Source organism: Elaeis guineensis, chromosome 4, assembly GCF_000442705.2.
Source record: "Elaeis guineensis isolate ETL-2024a chromosome 4, EG11, whole genome shotgun sequence".
Lineage (NCBI taxonomy): Eukaryota > Viridiplantae > Streptophyta > Magnoliopsida > Arecales > Arecaceae > Elaeis > Elaeis guineensis.
Window position 1 is genome coordinate 10,168,945 of NC_025996.2, and position 19,142 is coordinate 10,188,086.

A 19,142-nucleotide genomic window follows, 5' to 3' on the forward strand; every position below is an offset into this window, starting at 1 on the left:
CTATTTTGTGATTGAAAGAGATTTGATCTACAATATTAAACAAGGTATGTTTATAGATGAAAAACTAGTAATCTTCCATCTATTTTGTGATTGAAAGAGATTTGATCTACAATATTAAACAAGGTATGTTTATAGATGAAAAACTAGTAAGCTCATTAAAAAAAAAAAAAAAAAAAAACCTACAAGATGAACAAGCATGCATAAGAAATTTATTGAATAAAAAAAAAATATTAGGGAGGTACATCGACACAGGGCATAAGAAGGTTGGGCTAAGGTCAGCTCACAAATCTGGTCTATTTAGATTGAGCAAGTGATTCATGAGTTTAATGACTCTGGCCGGCCTGCTGCTTATGTAGCATGTACATATTTGGCATATATATAACATCTGCATATATATGGTACAATATAATATTAAGAAACATGTACCATACAGCTAAAGATACGAATCATTTAAGAAATCATTCTTCTAATCTAAGATTGTGTACTATTATTAATATATTTTTGGTACTGCCGGTGCAATACCAGCACATTCTTTAGCACACATGACTAAGATAGTATGCAAAGCCCTATTTTTTTTAAAAAAAAAAAAATTAGCATTAGTTCTCTAACACCAATTTAGTATACGTTACTATCCATACCTCTATACCGTTTAATATAGCTAACAGATTTTGTAAAATATTTTGTGACCTTATCTATTATAATCGTCCAGAAGTAAATGACGATTTCTTAATGAAATAAACGCGCATAATTTCAGCACGCAGAAATAATACAATCATTTTTAAAATAAAAAAATAAAACATATATTGAGAACTAAAATCGCCTACAGAGTACAAAATAGTTGTATTAAAATATGGCAAGCTCAAATTGGGCTACAAATAATTTTAGTATCAGTTTCCAAACCGTGAATATATGATTTACTGCTAGCTAAGCAGAAAAATCTGTGAGTAAAAACACAGAATTTGTGTTAAAAAGGAACATTCTTATATACGTCTACTTAACGTTTCAAGCATCCGGTGAGAATCAAAAATATTTTAGGATATTTTTTTTATATAAATTTATCTAAAGTCTATTTGATTTCATTTTTAGCCCTGCATTGTGAGAGTCAATAATACTCTTACAACAAAAAAAATCATGTTCTCTCAAAGCCCCTTTCAAACGAGCAAAAACCAATCTAGCTCTTATGCATGAGATACTTTAAAACTAGAACTGGTATCAACTTAATAGGCGTGAGAATTACAAGAAGAAGGCATTTGATTCACGATGGAAAATCAAAATAGCCGTATCTTTTAGTACATCTGGGTCATGCCTATAATAAAAAATGGAATCGAAGTAGAATTTAAATATTAAAAAAAATAAAGATTGAATTCCAAGTGATTGGGACATTTTGATGCCCTTCAGGAGGTATAAATTTTTTTTTTTGGTCATGTCACGATGATTACTATGAGCACCTCGGATGAGTACTATATCATAAGATATTTTAAATTCTCGGATCATCAACACGATCACTGATCACTGTATGAGCTGAGGAGTTCATTTTCATACTGAGCTAAGGCATCTTCAAGATCCGACCTGTGTATGAGCTGCTTAGCCAACCTATCTCTTTAACATGCGTAATAGCTGTCTATTCCGAATAGATAAGATTTTGCATAACCATCTCCCCTGATCTCGCAGGAGCGATTAAGGGCTGAATTATCTTGTCCAGTTTGGCATGTCTAACGGTCCGACAATCTCAGTATCGTACAATCTCACTGCTAACAACCTAGCGGTCCGACATTTTTCTACATAACAACCAGAGCTTTGAGGACCCAGATATGTCCAATCAAATTCCTCTTAGAGAATTCGATTGCTGCTCCTTTTGTTCTCTGCTTTTCTGATTTGAGTATCGGAAGGTCCTCACCGGAGCTACAACCTCCGGCTGGGGACTTATTTTATAGGTGACTCCAGCATCAGCATTGCCACGCGAGGTTTTCAGGTGTCTGTCTTCCGACTTTAACCGATTTAAGCAGCAATAGATAGAGGAAGAGTACATTCGCATTTATGGCCCCAAGACAGATATCTTCTCGATTTTCTAATGCTGCCACTTCCTGACAGGTGGCCAGCCAAGCTGATAATCAAGTTCAACCACTGGCACTGAAAATCCCTCTACCGGTTCAATCGGCCCAGCCGGCGTCAGTCATGGCCAACCAATTCGATCAGCTCTTCCAGCAAATTCAACATCTGACGACCGCAATCCAAGCGGTCTATACCTTTCTCATGCCCTTTCAGATGGCATCACAGCCTCCCCAAGGTGTCTCTGCACCCCCTACGGTGGTGCGTCATACAATTCTCTCAGTGGTGTCGCTTGTGCCTTCCGTAGCGATGCTTCCACAGAATCCTGTTTTGACTGCGGCTCTACAGCCACCACCTTAATCAGAACCGCAAGCGCCTCTTCGAAGTCCGAAAAGGAGGTTGACTCATCAAAGTCGCCTAGGGCCCAGCAGCCGGTCATGCGGCGATCTCCAAGCCCACAGTCGAGCTATGACTCAACCTTCAAACGTCGATCTCCTCTGTGCTCTGAGACTAGTACTATCCGTGAAGTTGATTTTTAAAGATGATTTTAGAAGCTCGACCAGCAGTTGGGACATAAAATAGAAAATGCTCTCAATAATTATAGCTCCTCGGTGCTGCCCTACGAAGGGTATAACAGCCATCCACCCTTCATCCTGAGGATTGTACAGGAACCACTCCCCCTGTACTTCAAACTACCTCAGCTGGAGGTCTACGATGGGATCACCAACCCCGTCAATCATGTGGAGACTTTCAAAGCAGCTATGCTCCTTCAAGGAGCATCGGATGCAATCTTCTGTCGAGCATTCCTCCCAACCCTTAAGAAGGCCACTTGGCAGTGGTACTTGAGTTTGAGGTCGGCGTCTATCCATTCTTTTGAGAACTTGTGTCAGTCTTTTGTCGGTCATTTCATCAGCAGCCTGCGACAGCAGAAGCGGTCTGACTACCTCCATACCATCAAGCAAAAGGAGGGCGAGTCAATCTTCTCTTTTATGAACAGATTTAATATGACGACCCAGGAGGTCCAAAATCTGGATCAGTCGATCGTGATGGCCGCAATGATGAGCGATTTGCTGAAGAACGATTTGAAAAAGTCGTTAGTTAAGACTTATCCTCAGGATCTTCGGAATATACCCATGTGAAGAAGTATGTCCGTATGGAAGAGGCCTTTGTCGATGATACTCCTATCGGTTTAGCCTCGGTGGGACCCAGCAAAGAGTACCATCTAAGGCGAGAAGAGAAAAGATACCAACGCTCCCGATCCCCACCCCCGAGGTGGAATAATGGAGGTCAATATCATCGATCCCGTAGTCCTTCGAGAAGGATTCAGCTATCATCATCTCCTGGGCAGTACAATAACTACACGCCCCTGAATGTTTTTCGAAGAGAGGTATTGTTACAAGTAGGGCTTGAGTTACCTGAGCCTTGATTGATGAGAATAAGATCGAAATACTGTCGAGACCTGAATAGATACTGCTTTTACCATCTTGATTATGATCACAATACTGAAGATTGTCACTAGCTTCGCAACGAGATCGAGAGGCTTATCAGGCAGGGGCGGCTGAATCATTTTGTCCGAAGAGCAACTTCTCAATGTCGAGCTTTGAAAGTTGAGCAGCCGCCCCCTCTGCCTCAGCAGCCTCTCCCTCAGCCTCAGTCGCAATAAGCACCAACATGGCATGAATGACAGCAGATCGGAGGGCAACTGGTGGAAAAAGAGCGACCCATTCAAGGAGAAATCCACAGGATTACTGGGGGGTCATCTAGATCAGCGGAGTCCCTCGACTTACAATGCCATCCTCGATCATCCTAGCCTGTGGACTTTGAAAGCTGATATCTCAAGCTATTATCTAATGATGAAGTTTATGATCAACCGAGGATCTTTTAGATGTCCTGCTGAGGAAGAAGAATCTGAGCCGGATGGTGAAAATCGGCTCACATCTAGATGAGGTAACCAAATACTGACTAATTAATCTTTTACAGAAAAATATGGATCTTTTTGTCTGATGATCATTTTGATTTGGTGATTTGATGCTGCAGCGAGCCAAAGTCTCACAGCCTATCGAGCAGACGCTAGAAGGAAGGTTATCGCCCAATTGAAGGTTTGTATCGGATGGATAAAATGGTACGCCCAGAAATTTATAGGCTAAAGCAGCTCGACGGAACTCCAATTTCTAGGCCATAAAACTCGATGAACCTCAGCATATATTACCAATGATGCAATAATATTTTCTATAAAAATAAAATTTACAGGACCATCAACTTACGATGGACACCCAAGTCTTCCAAGAATTGCCTCCTTCTCCTACTTAAGATCCTGAACTATAACTACAATTAAGTAACGCGAGGGCTAACTTACCAGACTCTCAAGAAGACTTCGACAACTTCGAGGTGGGGCTAACTTACCAGACCCTTGCAGAGCCCGAGTCACGTGAGAAGCGGAGGGAGACCCTTAGGAAATCTCCAGAGGGCTAACTTATCAGACCCTCAAGAAGATCTTGATGACTCCAAGGTAGAGCTAACTTATCAAACCCTTGTAGAGCCCGAGTTATGCGAGAAATGAAAGGAGATCCTTTGGGAATCTCCAGAGGGCTAACTTATTAAACCCTCGAGAAGACCTCGACGACTCCGAGGTGGGGCTAACTTATCAGACCTCTGTAGAACTCAAGTCGTGCGAGAAGCGGAGGAAAACCTTTAGGGAACCTCCAAAAGGCTAACTTACCAGACCCTCGAGAAAACTTCGATGACTCCAAAGTGGGGCTAACTTATCAGACCCCTATAGAGCCTGAGTTGCATGAGAAGCGGAGGAAAACCTTTAGGAAACCTTCAGAGGGCTAACTTATCAGACCCTTGAGAAGACCTCGATAACTCTGAGGCGGGGCTAACTTACCAGACCCCTGCAGAGCTTGAGTCATGCAAGAAGCAGAGGGAGATCCTTAGGGAACCTCCGGAAGGCTAACTTACCAGACCTTCGAGAAGATTTCGATGAATCTGAGGTGGGGCTAACTTACTAGACCCTTGTAGAATCCGAGTCATTAGAGAAGCGGAGGGAGACCCTTGAGGGAACCTTCAGAGGGATAACTAATCAGATCCTCAGAATGTCGCTGAGAGTACAAGATGCTGTAGATATAAACTCGCTGCTGGCCCACACTGCCTCTCACGAGAAGATGAGAAGTGCTAGATGCCATAGGCATAAGATCACTGCAGGTACACAACATCACTCGTGAGGACTAACTTACCAGACCCTCAAAAAGATCTCGACGACTTCGAAATGGGACTAACCTACCAGACCCCTGCAGAGTCCGAGTCACATGAGAAGCGGAGGGAGATCTTTGAGAGAACCTTCAGAGAGATAACTAATCAGACCCTCAGAATATCGTTGAGAGTGCAATATGCCGTAGGTACAAGCTCGCCATTGGCACACACTGTCTCTCGCACGAAGATGAGAAGTGCTAGATGTCGCAGGCACAAGATCGCCACAGACACACAATGTCACTCGTGAGGGCTAACTTACCAGACTCTCGAGAAGACCTCGACGACTCTGAGGTGGGGCTAACTAATTAGACCCCTGCAGAGCCCGAGTCACACGAGAAGTGGAGGGAGATCCTTGAGAAAATCTTCGGAGGGATAACTAATTTGACCCTCAAAATATCGTCGAGAGTATAAGATGCCGTAGGCACAAGTTCACTGCTGGCACACACTGTCTTTCACGCAAAGATGAGAAGTGCTAAATACCGTAGGTACAAGATCGCCGCAGGCACACAACGCCGCTCGTGAGAGATAACTTACCAGATCCTCGAAAAGATCTCAAAGGTGGAGCTAACTTACCAGACCCCTGCAGAGCCTGAGTCGTGCGAGAAGCAGAGGAAGACCCTTAGGAAACCTTCGGAAGACTAACTTATCAGATCCTCGAGAAGACCTCGACGACTCCGAGGTGGGGCTAACTTATCAGACTCCTGTAGAGTCTGAGTCACGTGAGAAGCTGAGAGAGATCCTTAGAGAAACTCTGGAGATCTAACTTACCAGACCCTCGAGAAGACCTCGATGACTCAGAGACGGGGTTAACTTACCAGAACCTTCAGAGCTAGAGTCACGCGAGAAGCAGAGGGATACCCTTAGAGAACTTTCGGAGGGATAACTAATCAAATCTTCAGAATATCACCGAGAGTGCAAGATGCCATAGGCACAAGCTCGCCGCGGGCACACATTGCCTCTTGCGTGAAGACGAGAAGTACTTAATACCATAGGTACAAGATCGTCGTAGGCACACAACGTTACTCGTGAGGACTAACTTACCAGACCCTCGAGAAGACCTCGATGACTTTGCGATGGGCTAATTTATCAGACCCCTGTAGAGTCCGAGTTGTGCGAGAAGTGGAGGAAGATCCTTAGAAAACCTTCGGAGGGATAACTAATCAGTCTCTCAGAATGCCGCCAAGAGTGCAAGATGCCATAGGCACAAGCTCACCACTGACATACACTGCCTCTCGCACGAAGATGAGAAATGCTAGATGCTGTAGGAACAAGATCACCCCAGGCATATAATGCCACTCGTAAGGGCTAACTTACCAGACCCTCGAGAAGATCTCAGCGACTCTGAAGCAAGGCTAACTTATCAGATCCCTGCAGAGCCCGAGTCACACGAGAAGCGGAGGAAGATCCTTAGGAAATCTCTAGAGGGACAACTAATTAGATCCTCAGAACATCACTGAAGAGCTCTAGATGTCATAGACACAAGCTCGCCGTCGACACACACAATCTCTTCAAAAGAAGAATAAAAAGACGGATAGTATACGGTCAGAGGCATTATCTCAACAAGTACTCCTTCTACTTGAGATATTTTCTCAAACTCAGGAGTAGGGGGATAGTGTTGAGATAATGATTATGATGCCTCAGATTCATGAACGGCCAGATTACATTCAAGCTGTTCTCAACTGCTCTAAATATGTTCACTTTAATCGAAGTTATCCTAAATATATCTATGCTAAAGCTGAGCAACCTAGAATCTTACTCGTACCGAAAGCAGAAGGCAGGCGTGAAGGCAGAAGCACGTGACATTAGATCCGAGGTACTTTTGGAGTACTCCTTTCGCCTGATCCTCAGACTCAAGAGTAGGGGGATAGTATTTCGTGCTTACCGTGAGTACCTCGGACAGCACTTTATCACAAGACATTTTAAGTTCTCGGATCATCAATATGACTGCTGACTGCCGTATGAGTTGAGGAGTCCATCTCCATGCTGAGCTGAGGTATCTCCGAGGTGTGATTTGTATATAAGCTGCTCAGTCGACTTATCTCTTTAACATGTGCGATAGCTGTCTATCCCGAATAGATAAGATTTGGCATGACCATCTCCTCTGATCTTGTGAGATCGATTGAGGGTTGAATTATCCCGTCCAATTTGATATGTCCAATGATCCGATAATCTCGAAATCGTACAATCTCATAGTTAATAATCCAGCTATCTGATATTTTTCTATATAAACGATCAGAGCTTCGAGAATTCATGTAAATTCAATCAAATTTTTTTTAGAGAATTCGATTACTGCTTCTTTTGTTCTCTATTTTTCTGATTTGAATGTCTAAAAATTTTTATCGAAATCATAATTTTTATCAAAAATTTATTTTACAGATGACTCTAACATTAATATCTTTATATGAGATTATTAGATATCTATTTTCTGACTCCGGCAAATCTAAGTAGTAACAGATCCAATAAAAAGTGACACGCGTTTTAGAAGGGATGAATGGAACCGAGAGATGCAAAATTGCCGTGGTGCACGGGCCGACGTAGGATACGATTTGCCATTTGTTGCGCTCTACGATTTGACCGTGCGACGTGGGTTCACTTTCGTCCTTTAGGATGGCTGAATATAGACGTCCTGCAAGCAACGTCACACGTTTTGCATTTTGGATAGGGTACACGTTTCGATTTTTTATGATATGAGTACAGATTTCGATTTTGAGCTCTTTTTGAAATTAAAAAAAAATTAATTATCAAAATAATTCAAAATCTAATTTTTTTTTTATCAAAATAATATTAAAAAAAAATATCATTTTGAATGACGTTTCTTTCCCTTCCACGTCATCTCTTTTTTTTCAAGATGGTGAGGAAAAAAAAAAAAAACTATTTAAAATAGTATTTTTAGAAACGTCATTTTAAATGACGTTTCTAAAAACATCATTTTGAATGATATTTTTAAAATTATTTTTCTCACAAAAAAAAATCAGAAAAGAATGGAAAAAAAATAAATTTTAAAATTTTAAATTAATAAATAAATTAAAATTTTAATTTTGATTGAAATTTAAAATATAAAAATTTAAATTTGTAATTCAAATAAAAAAATAATTTTAGATGATTTTTTTATCGAATTATTTTTTAAAAAAAATATCTAAAAATTTTTTAAAAAATAAAAATTTTAAAAAAATTGGAAAAAATAAGAATTATAATTTGAAATTTAAAAAATTAAATTTTTTAAAATTAATTAAAATAAAAATTATAAATTTCTATTTTATTACCATTTTTTCTCTTTTATTTACTTCTTTTATATCATTTTTTTTAATTTAATTTATAATTTTTATAATTTGAAATTATAATTTTAGTTTTCTTTCATTTTTATCTTTTTGACATTCTATTACATATTTTTTTTCTTTATTTAAAATATTTTTTAAACAATTATATTTAAATTAATTTAGTTATTTAAATTATTATTTTTTATTTCAATTACAATTATAATTTTTATTTCTTCAAATTAAAAATTAAAAATTTTATTTTTTAATTAGAATTGTAATTCTATTTTTTTAATTCTATTTTTTTCTTTTTTTCTTTTTAGGGTATTTTTATTTTTTTACAATATTTTTTTTTCTTTTCTTGAGATAATTTTTTAAAAAAATATTTTGAAATGGACAACATAATTTGAAATTATATTTTTTATTTGAATTAAAGTTAAAATTCTTATTTTTTAAAAAATTTAATTTATAAATTTCTTTTTTTCACATTTTATTCAAATTTATAATTATATTATTTTTTATTTTTTTCATTTCTTTCTGTTTTTATGAAATTTTTTTAGGCTATTTTTTTTTTATTTCAAATATTTTTTAAATAAATTAATTTTAATTTGAGAAAGTAATTTGAAATGATATTTTTATTTTAATTAATTTTAAAAAATTTATTTTTTTTAAATTTCAAATTATAATTCTTATTTTTCTCGATTTTTTTAAAATTTTTATTTTTTAATGGCACTTTTTATTTTTTAAAAATTTTTTAGTTATTTTTTTAAAAAATAATTTGATAAAAAAATAATCTAAAATTATTTTTTTATTTGAATTACAAATTCAAATTTTTATATTTTAAATTTCAATCAAAATTAAAATTTTAATTTATTTATTAATTTAAAATTTTAAAATTTATTTTTTTCCCATTCTTTTCCGATTTTTTTCTTTTTTTTGGTGGAAAAAAAATGTCATTCAAAATGGCGTTTTTAAAAATGCTATTTTTTCTTTTTTTTCCCCACCTTGCCATGGAAAAAAAGAGGTGACGTGGAAAGAGAAGAAACGCCATTCAAAATGGTCTTTTCTCCTTTTGCATTACTTTGAGGGGCATTCCAGAAAGTCTGTCGAGGATGAAATTGAGAATGAAGTTGACACCTGAAATGAAATTGGGAAGGGAAACTTTCATTTTAACTGTTTGATCGGAAAGAATTTTATTTTAATTATAATTTTTGGATAGAATGACTTTTTATTTTTATTTTATTTTAATTTTAATTACAGTTATGAATCAAATATTTTGAAGAATATGATTATTTTAAATTTTATTTTAACCCATTCTGCATCTGATTTTTTCGATTGCGACTTAGATTGTGAATCAAACACTCTTTTATATTAAATGTTTGATATAATAATGAGTACTTGGAATGGATTTGTTCTCTCACTGGTTGCTCCGGCTCAAATTTTATCAGTTTGACCGATCTTTCTCAATTTGATCGATAAAAATGATAATGGAGAAATTTCAATGATTTAAATGTACCCACTTCCTCTAATGCACATGCATTGCTCATGTGTATATTATTAAATTCAGTATATTGACATGCTCAACAGGAGTAGAATGTTGTATACTGGACCTATTCCATGAGGATTAAATATTGTATATTAGATCCCACCGTATGAAAAATAAGAATGTAGTCCACTGGCTTTGAAAAATGCTTGTTGGAATTATATGTGAAATAGCGATATAGGAAATGATTTATTATTCATTAGAAATATTTATATAAGCGATATGTTGGTTTTGGAACTGATTTATAAGTTGCTATTTGAAATTATATGTGAAATATGGGTTTTGGAAAATAGTTTGTATATCGCTATTTAGAAATATTTTTGGACAAAATATTCATTATTAAAGTCTTGTTTTTGTTAATGGTATTTTTTTTCTTATTGGTTTTTAGCATTCAGCTAAGTCTCTCTTTCAAAGCTTGAGATTTAGAAGTTTGTCATTTGCAATTACAATGTGAGTATATAGCAAGGTTTTGGAAAGTTGGACCAACCAAGATGCTAAGAATTTATTTGAATGGTTGAGATTATTTTTTCTCTTTACGAGATTCTGGCCAGTCAACACAAAGATGATTCTGGATAGTCATAAAATAAGCCCAATCTCACCTATAATTCTATATATTTGGTGTTTGAGTCACAAATTTCATAGAATTTTAATCCTAACTATCCAAACAAATGCTTAGTTTTATTTTGGAACCCCTTTGACATCATGGTTTTATAGAACTTGTTGGAACTTAAAGGATTTGTAATGTTTTATAGGTTTATTTGTAAATTACCTTCATTTGTAGTTGTGTAATATTAGTTGTGGTTTTCGAATTAGCATGTGGCTAATTTAGATAGTTTGAAGTTAGATAATAGTAAAATTTGTCATGTTTATACTGAGTTATTATTAGATTGTTTTGTATTTGTTTTTTGATGAATTTTATCTTACATACCCATAGGGCTAAGCCTTACACACGTGCGACCAATTGACATTGCTTAGCATTTGTCCTTGGTCAGAGGCATGCAGAGTGATTTGGATAAATGGTATTGCTTGTCATATAGACCATCATATAATTATTATTTTATTATAATGCCAGATATATAACTAAAATATTAGATATTTTTCACATAAATAATATTCACTAAATAAAATACTATTCTCTAGCCTAAAAGTTAACAAAAATAACATTTATAATACCATCATTTTGAATCCCCTCATTATCCGGACAAATAACCTTATCATTCACTGTTTTTTTCCATTTTTCCCAACATCTAGTTTATATAAATTGATACAACAAAAAATGGGCAGAATGCATCTATGGAAAAGTCATTAACTGTCCATATTATTATTAAGAAATCTATAATATCACTATTTATTATCACACCAAAAAATAGTAGGAAGTAATAGAAAAGTAATGATAGTAATCTGTTCCCATCTTTTTCATATGTCAACTTGAAATATTAATTAAATAAAAATAAACTTTTTAGTTAAAACTATTTAACTAAGGATATTTTTATATTTAATAAATAATTAATGAAAATATTATATGATGTTTGATATTATTAGGATCATGCAAAAAATATCCCAATGGAAGGACAGATTGTTTAAATATATAAAACTTAGAGTTTTTTTCTTTCTTTGATAAAAAATATCTTAGTTGTTACAATTTTTTTTAGCGATCCTAATTAATAACATTTATAATACCATCATTTTGAATCCCCTCATTATCTGGACAAATAACCTTATCATTCTTGTGTTATGAGCTATTTTTTCCCGTTTTTCCCAACATCTAGTTTATATAAATTGATACAACAAACAATGGGCAGAATGCATCTATGGAAAAGTCATTAACTGTCCATATTATTATTAAAAAATCTATAATATCGCTATTTATTATCACACCAAGAAATAGTAGGAAGTAATAGAAAAGTAATGATAGTAATCTGTTCCCATCTTTTTCATATGTCAACTTGAAATATTAATTAAATAAAAATAAACTTTTTAGTTAAAACTATTTAACTAAAGATATTTTTATATTTAATAAATAATTAATAAAAATATTATATGATGTTTGATATTATTAGGATCATGCAAAAAATATCCCAATGAAAGGACAGATTGTTTAAATATATAAAACTTAGAGTTTTTTTTTCTTTGATAAAAAACATCTTAGTTGTTACAACTTTTTTTAGTGATCCTAATTAATAATATTTATAATACCATCATTTTGAATCCCCTCATTATCTGGACAAATAACCTTATCATTCTTGTGTTATGAGCTGTTTTTTTCTATTTTTCCCAACATCTAGTTTATATAAATTGATACAACAAACAATGGGCAGAATGCATCTATGGAAAAGTCATTAACTGTCCATATTATTATTAAGAAATCTATAATATCACTATTTATTATCACACCAAGAAATAGTAGGAAGTAATAGAAAAGTAATGATAGTAATATGTTCCTATCTTTTTCATATGTCAACTTGAAATATTAATTAAATAAAAATAAACTTTTTAGTTAAAACTATTTAACTAAGGATATTTTTATATTTAATAAATAATTAATAAAAATGTTATATGATGTTTGATATTATTAGGATCATGCAAAAAATATCCCAATGAAAGGACAGATTGTTTAAATATATAAACTTAGAGTTTTTTTTTTCTTTGATAAAAAATATCTTAGTTGTTACAACTTTTTTTAGCGATCCTAATTAATAACATTTATAATACCATCATTTTGAATCCCTTCATTATCTGGACAAATAACCTTATCATTTTTGTGTTATGAGCTATTTTTTTTCATTTTTCCCAACATCTGGTTTATATAAATTGATACAACATACAATGGGCAGAATGCATCTATGAAAAAGTCATTAACTGTCCATATTATTATTAAGAAATCTATAATATCACTATTTATTATCACACTAAGAAATAGTAGGAAGTAATAGAAAAGTAATGATAGCAATATGTTCCCATCTTTTTCATATGTCAACTTGAAATATTAATTAAATAAAAATAAACTTTTTAGTTAAAACTATTTAACTAAGGATATTTTTATATTTAATAAATAATTAATGAAAATATTATATGATGTTTGATATTATTAGGATCATGCAAAAAATATCCCAATGAAAGGATAGATTGTTTAAATATATAAAACTTAGAGTTTTTTTTTTCTTTGATAAAAAACATCTTAGTTGTTATAACTTTTTTTAGTGATCCTAATTAATAACATTTATAATACCATCATTTTGAATCCCCTCATTATCTGGACAAATAACCTTATCATTCTTGTGTTATGAGCTGTTTTTTTCTATTTTTCCCAACATCTAGTTTATATAAATTGATACAACAAACAATGGGTAGAATGCATCTATGGAAAAGTCATTAACTGTCCATATTATTATTAAGAAATCTATAATATCACTATTTATTATCACACCAAGAAATAGTAGGAAGTAATAGAAAAGTAATGATAGTAATATGTTCCCATCTTTGTCATATGTCAACTTGAAATATTAATTAAATAAAAATAAATTTTTTAGTTAAAATTATTTAACTAAGGATATTTTTATGTTTAATAATAATTAATGAAAATATCATATGATGTTTGATATTATTAAGATCATGCAAAAAATATCTCAATGAAAGGACAGATTGTTTAAATATATAAAACTTAGAATTTTTTTTTTTTTTGATAAAAAATATCTTAGTTGTTACAACTTTTTTTAGCGATCCTAATTTTGTCCTTCCCACGATGTCTCATCTCCTAAGCTGATAGAGAGATCTCTCCTCCAAGACTCAAACCTCCACGCCTATCATATTTTTTGTACTAAGGATTTTTTTTGGTTTTGCTCTCGTACATATCGCTATATCCGACGGCGATAGCACCAAAAATTATTCCACAGTAGCAAATAATAATAATAAAAAAAAATCCTAGGCAAGCAAATTGGCAAGTTTTAATATGGAACATTTGCGGTATATTTAGGCCGCAATCGAAGCAAATTGGGATTGAGGAAATCGAGCAGGTTTGGTGTTGAGCAATTGACGGACGTGTCTCTGTCATCCTGACCAATGCTCCCCAAATGTTCCAAACCGAAAGCCTAATCTGACCCCATTACGATCAAGTCCATGAACCCGGTTCAATTCTTATATATATATATATTAAAAAAAAAGGCCTTCAGAGGGTCCAGCATCCATGGCTGGTGGCCCCAAATCGCGTGGACCATCTCACCTCTCTGGCTTTAAAAGCCGACCCGAATTAAACGTCTCCCCTGCTCTGCGTCCCTGCCGCCTCGTTCCTCCCTTCCACGTACCTCTCCAGTCTCCCCTGCTCTGTTTCACTTCTTAAACCCCTTCCAATCTCTCTCTCGACCCAGTTTTTTTTCTTCTTTTCTCCAACGCTGGTGAATTCTCGTGAGCATTTCACCTCCATGTCTCCTAACCAGATCCAATATCCAAGCTTTTTCTCACCAGAGACCGGCATCTATACCAGCAAGCACCCCCCAAGAGACCTTCCCCAGAACCCATTCCAGGACTTGGTGTCCTTCCTCTTCTCCCATGGCCACCAAGGTGCCACAGCCCTGGTCGACTCCGTGTCCGGGCTCTCCATATCCTATCCCAAGCTTCGCGACATGGTCGAGTCCATGGCCTCTGGCCTCGACCACATCGGCATCTCCAGCGGCCATGTGGTTCTGGTTCTGTTGCCCAATACCATTCTCTTCCCTGTTATAATACTGGGCGTTATGTCCGTAGGCGCCATTTTTACTACGATGAATCCTTTGTGCAAGCCCGGGGAGATTAAGAAACAGATGAGCATTTCCAAGGCTGAATTGGTCTTCACCTTCTCTGAAAACGTGGGAAAGTTTGATGGACTGGGTGTTCGGGTAGTCACAGTACCCGAAAGATTGGATTTTGATGCAACAGAATTCTCTAGCTTCGGTCATCTTCTTTCGAGGGATCCGAAACAAGCACCAAAGCCTCTAATTCGGCAGACGGACGCCGCTGCGATACTGTTTTCTTCAGGCACTTCTGGACCCAGCAAAGGAGTCGTCATCACGCACGCAAATTTCGTCGCAATGGTGGAGCTCTTTACCCGGTTCGATGCTTCGCAGTATAATACGAGAGTTGGAAGAATGTGTACCTTGCTGCCGTACCTATGTTTCATGTCTACGGTCTGTCGCTCTTCACAATGGGGCTCCTTTCCTTGGGTTCCACAGTTGTGGTTTTGCGGAGGTTCGATCCGAAGGAAGCAATTAGAGTTATCGATAGATACAAGGTCTCTCATTTCCCGGCTGTCCCACCAATGTTGGCAGCTCTTGTGATGGGAGTTAAAGATTCCAGTGGCTGTAATTTGAGGTCTTTGAGACAGGTCTCTTGTGGGGCAGCTCCTATTAGTGAAAATTTGATACAGAACTTCCTAGAAGCCTTTCCTCATGTTGATTTCATTCAGGTGATGATCACTAGTATGTTATCTTTGATTATTAGTTGCGTTGTTGATTTGATTATAGCTTCTTCCATGAAGCCACTGAACATCTCAGGAAACTGTGCAAAGAATGCTTTCTATATGTTTCTTTGTGCAAATGAGAGCTTCTTTTCTTATACCTCCATTACATAAGCTGCCAATCCAGTGTTAACCATGTCATTAGACAGCTCCCATTGCAGCATCAGGATTTCAATGATGTAGATTATTATTATTTTTTAATATGATTAAAGTTTCCTAAAAATTTTGTTTCCTCAGGGATATGGGATGACTGAGTCTACTGCAGTAGGAACTCGTGGTTTCAATACAGCAGATTGTAAAAAGTATACTTCGGTAGGACTGTTAGCTCCAAACACGGAAGCCAAAATAGTGGATTTGAAAACTGGATCTGGTTTGCCTCCGGAATGCAGGGGTGAGCTTTGGCTACGTGGACCGGGTATCATGCAAGGTAACACTTTTAGTTCTTGAACTGATGCATCCAGACATGATTGATGATCTGTGAGAATATGTGTTTGTCCCCAAATTTCTCTTTGGTGCAATTGGATGTTCTTTATCATTCACGGTTTTCCTATGAACGCGAAAGATGTTGCATAACAAGGATAGCACAATAGCCAAGGACATGATGCAACTTCTCAACATTTTTAGTGTAACTTTTGAAGGAGCTACTTTTGCTCAAAATCTTCCTTCTTATTTCATCCATTTATAACTATTTGTATGCATTGTACAATAACCAGGATAGGCATCATGCACTGCTTATGGCATGGAGACATTTAGAATTATTTTCAGTAATAGGAAGGTGTAATTAGACTTTATTGATTTTGTGGCCATTGGTATTTCTGTGTTGGTGAGAAAACCCACGTCTCGTTCTGCCTGTGCACACAAGGCCTATAAAATTTTGAATAGCATTTCAAACAGTTAACTCAAATGGTCATGGTATATTTCGATATGATACACAATAGTTTGAGTTGAATCCTATTTCATATTGTTTGCTTTAAACTGGTTAACGTACTAGTAGTCAACTTCAAAATCACCAAATCTTACCATACAAGATTATAGTCGTTCTTGAAATTTAATCTTATCTCAATTTTTATAAGGAGTATGTGTTTGTATGATTATGTGTTTTACATGTATGTTTTTCCAAGCCTCTGATTTTATGTTCGATCCAGTACGCAGTCTATCGAACACTTGATACAGAAATTTTGTACTCTTTCTGCAATTAGCAAGCTGGGTTGTAGAGATATTTTGATCACCATATATAATGTATGTAAAATTGGACATATATTTTTAAAATATGATAGAAATTAATTGCACTTTATTGACCCTTCATTTTAAACCAGAGACGTGGGTATTGTTCAAGTACAGGTTGAAGCATTTGGAGCTAGATTTGAAAAAGGTTAATTTTCTTGATAAGTGGAGCACAACATAGACCATGTATATGTAGCCTAAGAATTCATAAAATATGAGTCTGGATTTACATCCAGTCTCATCCTTAAGGAACGAGGACTTGTCAAATTATCTTCAAAAGTAGATAATTTTTTTTTACCAATTAGACCTTAGAAACCTATAGTGTTGATGAGAGGCATCAGAATTCTACTCCCATTCAAGTATTTTATCCTTTTCTCATTCCCATTCTAAATCCTTGAAAAGAATTCTTTGATGAAAGGCTTCTAACTCAAAAAACGAGGCTAATCATGGGCATGAAATGATGCATAATGATTCATGTGAATTTTTTAAGTCACAAGTTAACTTATTGATCCACAATGAAGCAAGAAATTGAGAATCATGGTGATGATAAAGTTGGATGGGGTTGGTAATATGTGCTGAGAATGCACAGATTGTTGATATGGAGACAATCAACCCTCTTCGGATGATCCATATTGATGGACCATCTTGTTAAACTTTTAGGACTCATTTGGTTTGCGGGAAGAACTTTTCTTTCCAGAAAGTAATTTTCTGAGAAGTAACTTTCCAGGAAGTTACTTCCTGGAAATAGGATTTTGGTATGTTTGGTTGATCATGGGAAGATGACTTATTATAAAGTAGCTTATATTTGGATGAACATCTATTTTCTTGAAAAAACTGTGTAAAATACTTATTATACCCTTAGTAGATATAAAATATACATTTTACTCATAACTTTATATAATATAAATATTATATTTATATTAATATAAATATAATATAAATATATATATATAATATTAACCATAATAATTTATTGTATTAATATAATATAATATATAATATTATATTAACATAATATGAATATTTTAATATAATAAATTATTATATAGATATAAATATGATATTATATTAGTATAAATATTATAATAATATTAATAAAAATATTATATTAATATAAATATTAAAATAATATAAATATAATAAATATTATATTATATTTATATGAATATTAAGATAATATTAATATAAGATTATATTACTATTCGTATTTCATCCTAACCATCTATTGATATTTTATTAAATTTTATTATGGATCTTAAAGGGTATTTTAGAAAAGAAAAAAAAACTACACTTTTCATGTCACGAAAAGTATCAAAACCCACCTTCTACATGGGTTTTCACTTTCCATGAATGTGGGAAGTGACTTTCATGGGAAGTATTTTTTTTACTTTCTTTCTTCTTAAAACTCTAACCAACAAGAGGCACTTTCTTCACTTTCAGGAAGTACCTCTTCCCCTCCACTTTTCGTCACCAAATGAGTCTTAAGAAAGATACTCATAGAAGAGCTTGACATTTGATGGCAGATGATTTTGTTGGATGCATGTCCTAGAAGTCAATATGGCTGACACATTGTATTTCTCTAGGATACAAATTTATATTTAAAACATTGATTTGATAAATAAAAGGGTAAGTTTTATTTTCATTCAAGTATGATGTATCCTTTGAATCGTTTATGGAATTAATGCTTATGATACATCTTCTCAAGGGTTAAAAATTAGAGCATGTATAAGTAATTCCTAAATTACTACCCATCATAGTATCATCATGAGGATGGTGATCGATGCAGATAGATCAGCGCACAGATCGCTTTTTTCAGAGTAAATGAGTCTTAGACTACAGTGTAGAGATACTGAGCGGCAAGTGCGGATAGTTGTTAGAGAATAATTTAGTACTGAGCGTGACTATACAAGAGATGTGAATTTTATTCAATTGTCAGTGATCTTTGCTGTAGTTGTGTGAATAGTCTTTGACCTGCGATGGCACGATTGCTCACAGCGAGGCTGCTGGAGTTTGACTGCACTGAAACATGCCTCTTTGAGTCTTTGTATGTATGTTGGCGACAGTTAGTTCACTGTAGGAGTAGAATGCGTATCTAGAAGAATCTATCAATTTTGATAAAAAGAAGTAGTCCTATGAGATTTGAAAGGCTAGTCCGTAAGTCTGTGGCCTAGCAGCGTGATTGATGAAATTTTTTTATTAGAATCACAATTGAATTTGAGCTAATTGAATCTATTATATGACTGATGATGAAGTTTGATATTTTCATGACCTACCATTTAGTCGAAACTCATGATAGAGGACTAAATCATCGGAACTACACATCTTGAATTTT

At 34.7% G+C, this 19,142-nt stretch overlaps 2 protein-coding genes across 2 annotated transcripts in view; both read left to right on the forward strand.

Annotated features, from left to right (window-relative positions):
* The first annotated feature begins 5,144 nt into the window (after nucleotides 1-5,144).
* On the forward strand, nucleotides 5,145-16,294 carry LOC140857245 (4-coumarate--CoA ligase-like 6). Its single transcript, XM_073256007.1, is given in 6 exon segments — nucleotides 5,145-5,253; nucleotides 7,011-7,114; nucleotides 10,487-10,548; nucleotides 14,408-15,201; nucleotides 15,204-15,535; nucleotides 15,824-16,294. Coding segments are annotated over 6 exon segments (1,611 nt in total). The 3' UTR covers nucleotides 16,034-16,294.
* The window catches only part of LOC105044100 (4-coumarate--CoA ligase-like 6), a 17,022-nt gene continuing 14,028 nt past the window's right edge, over nucleotides 16,149-19,142 (forward strand). Inside the window, 2 exon segments of the mRNA XM_073256008.1 lie at nucleotides 16,149-16,211; nucleotides 17,471-17,565. Of these exon segments, the coding sequence (XP_073112109.1) occupies nucleotides 16,149-16,211; nucleotides 17,471-17,565 (158 nt within the window).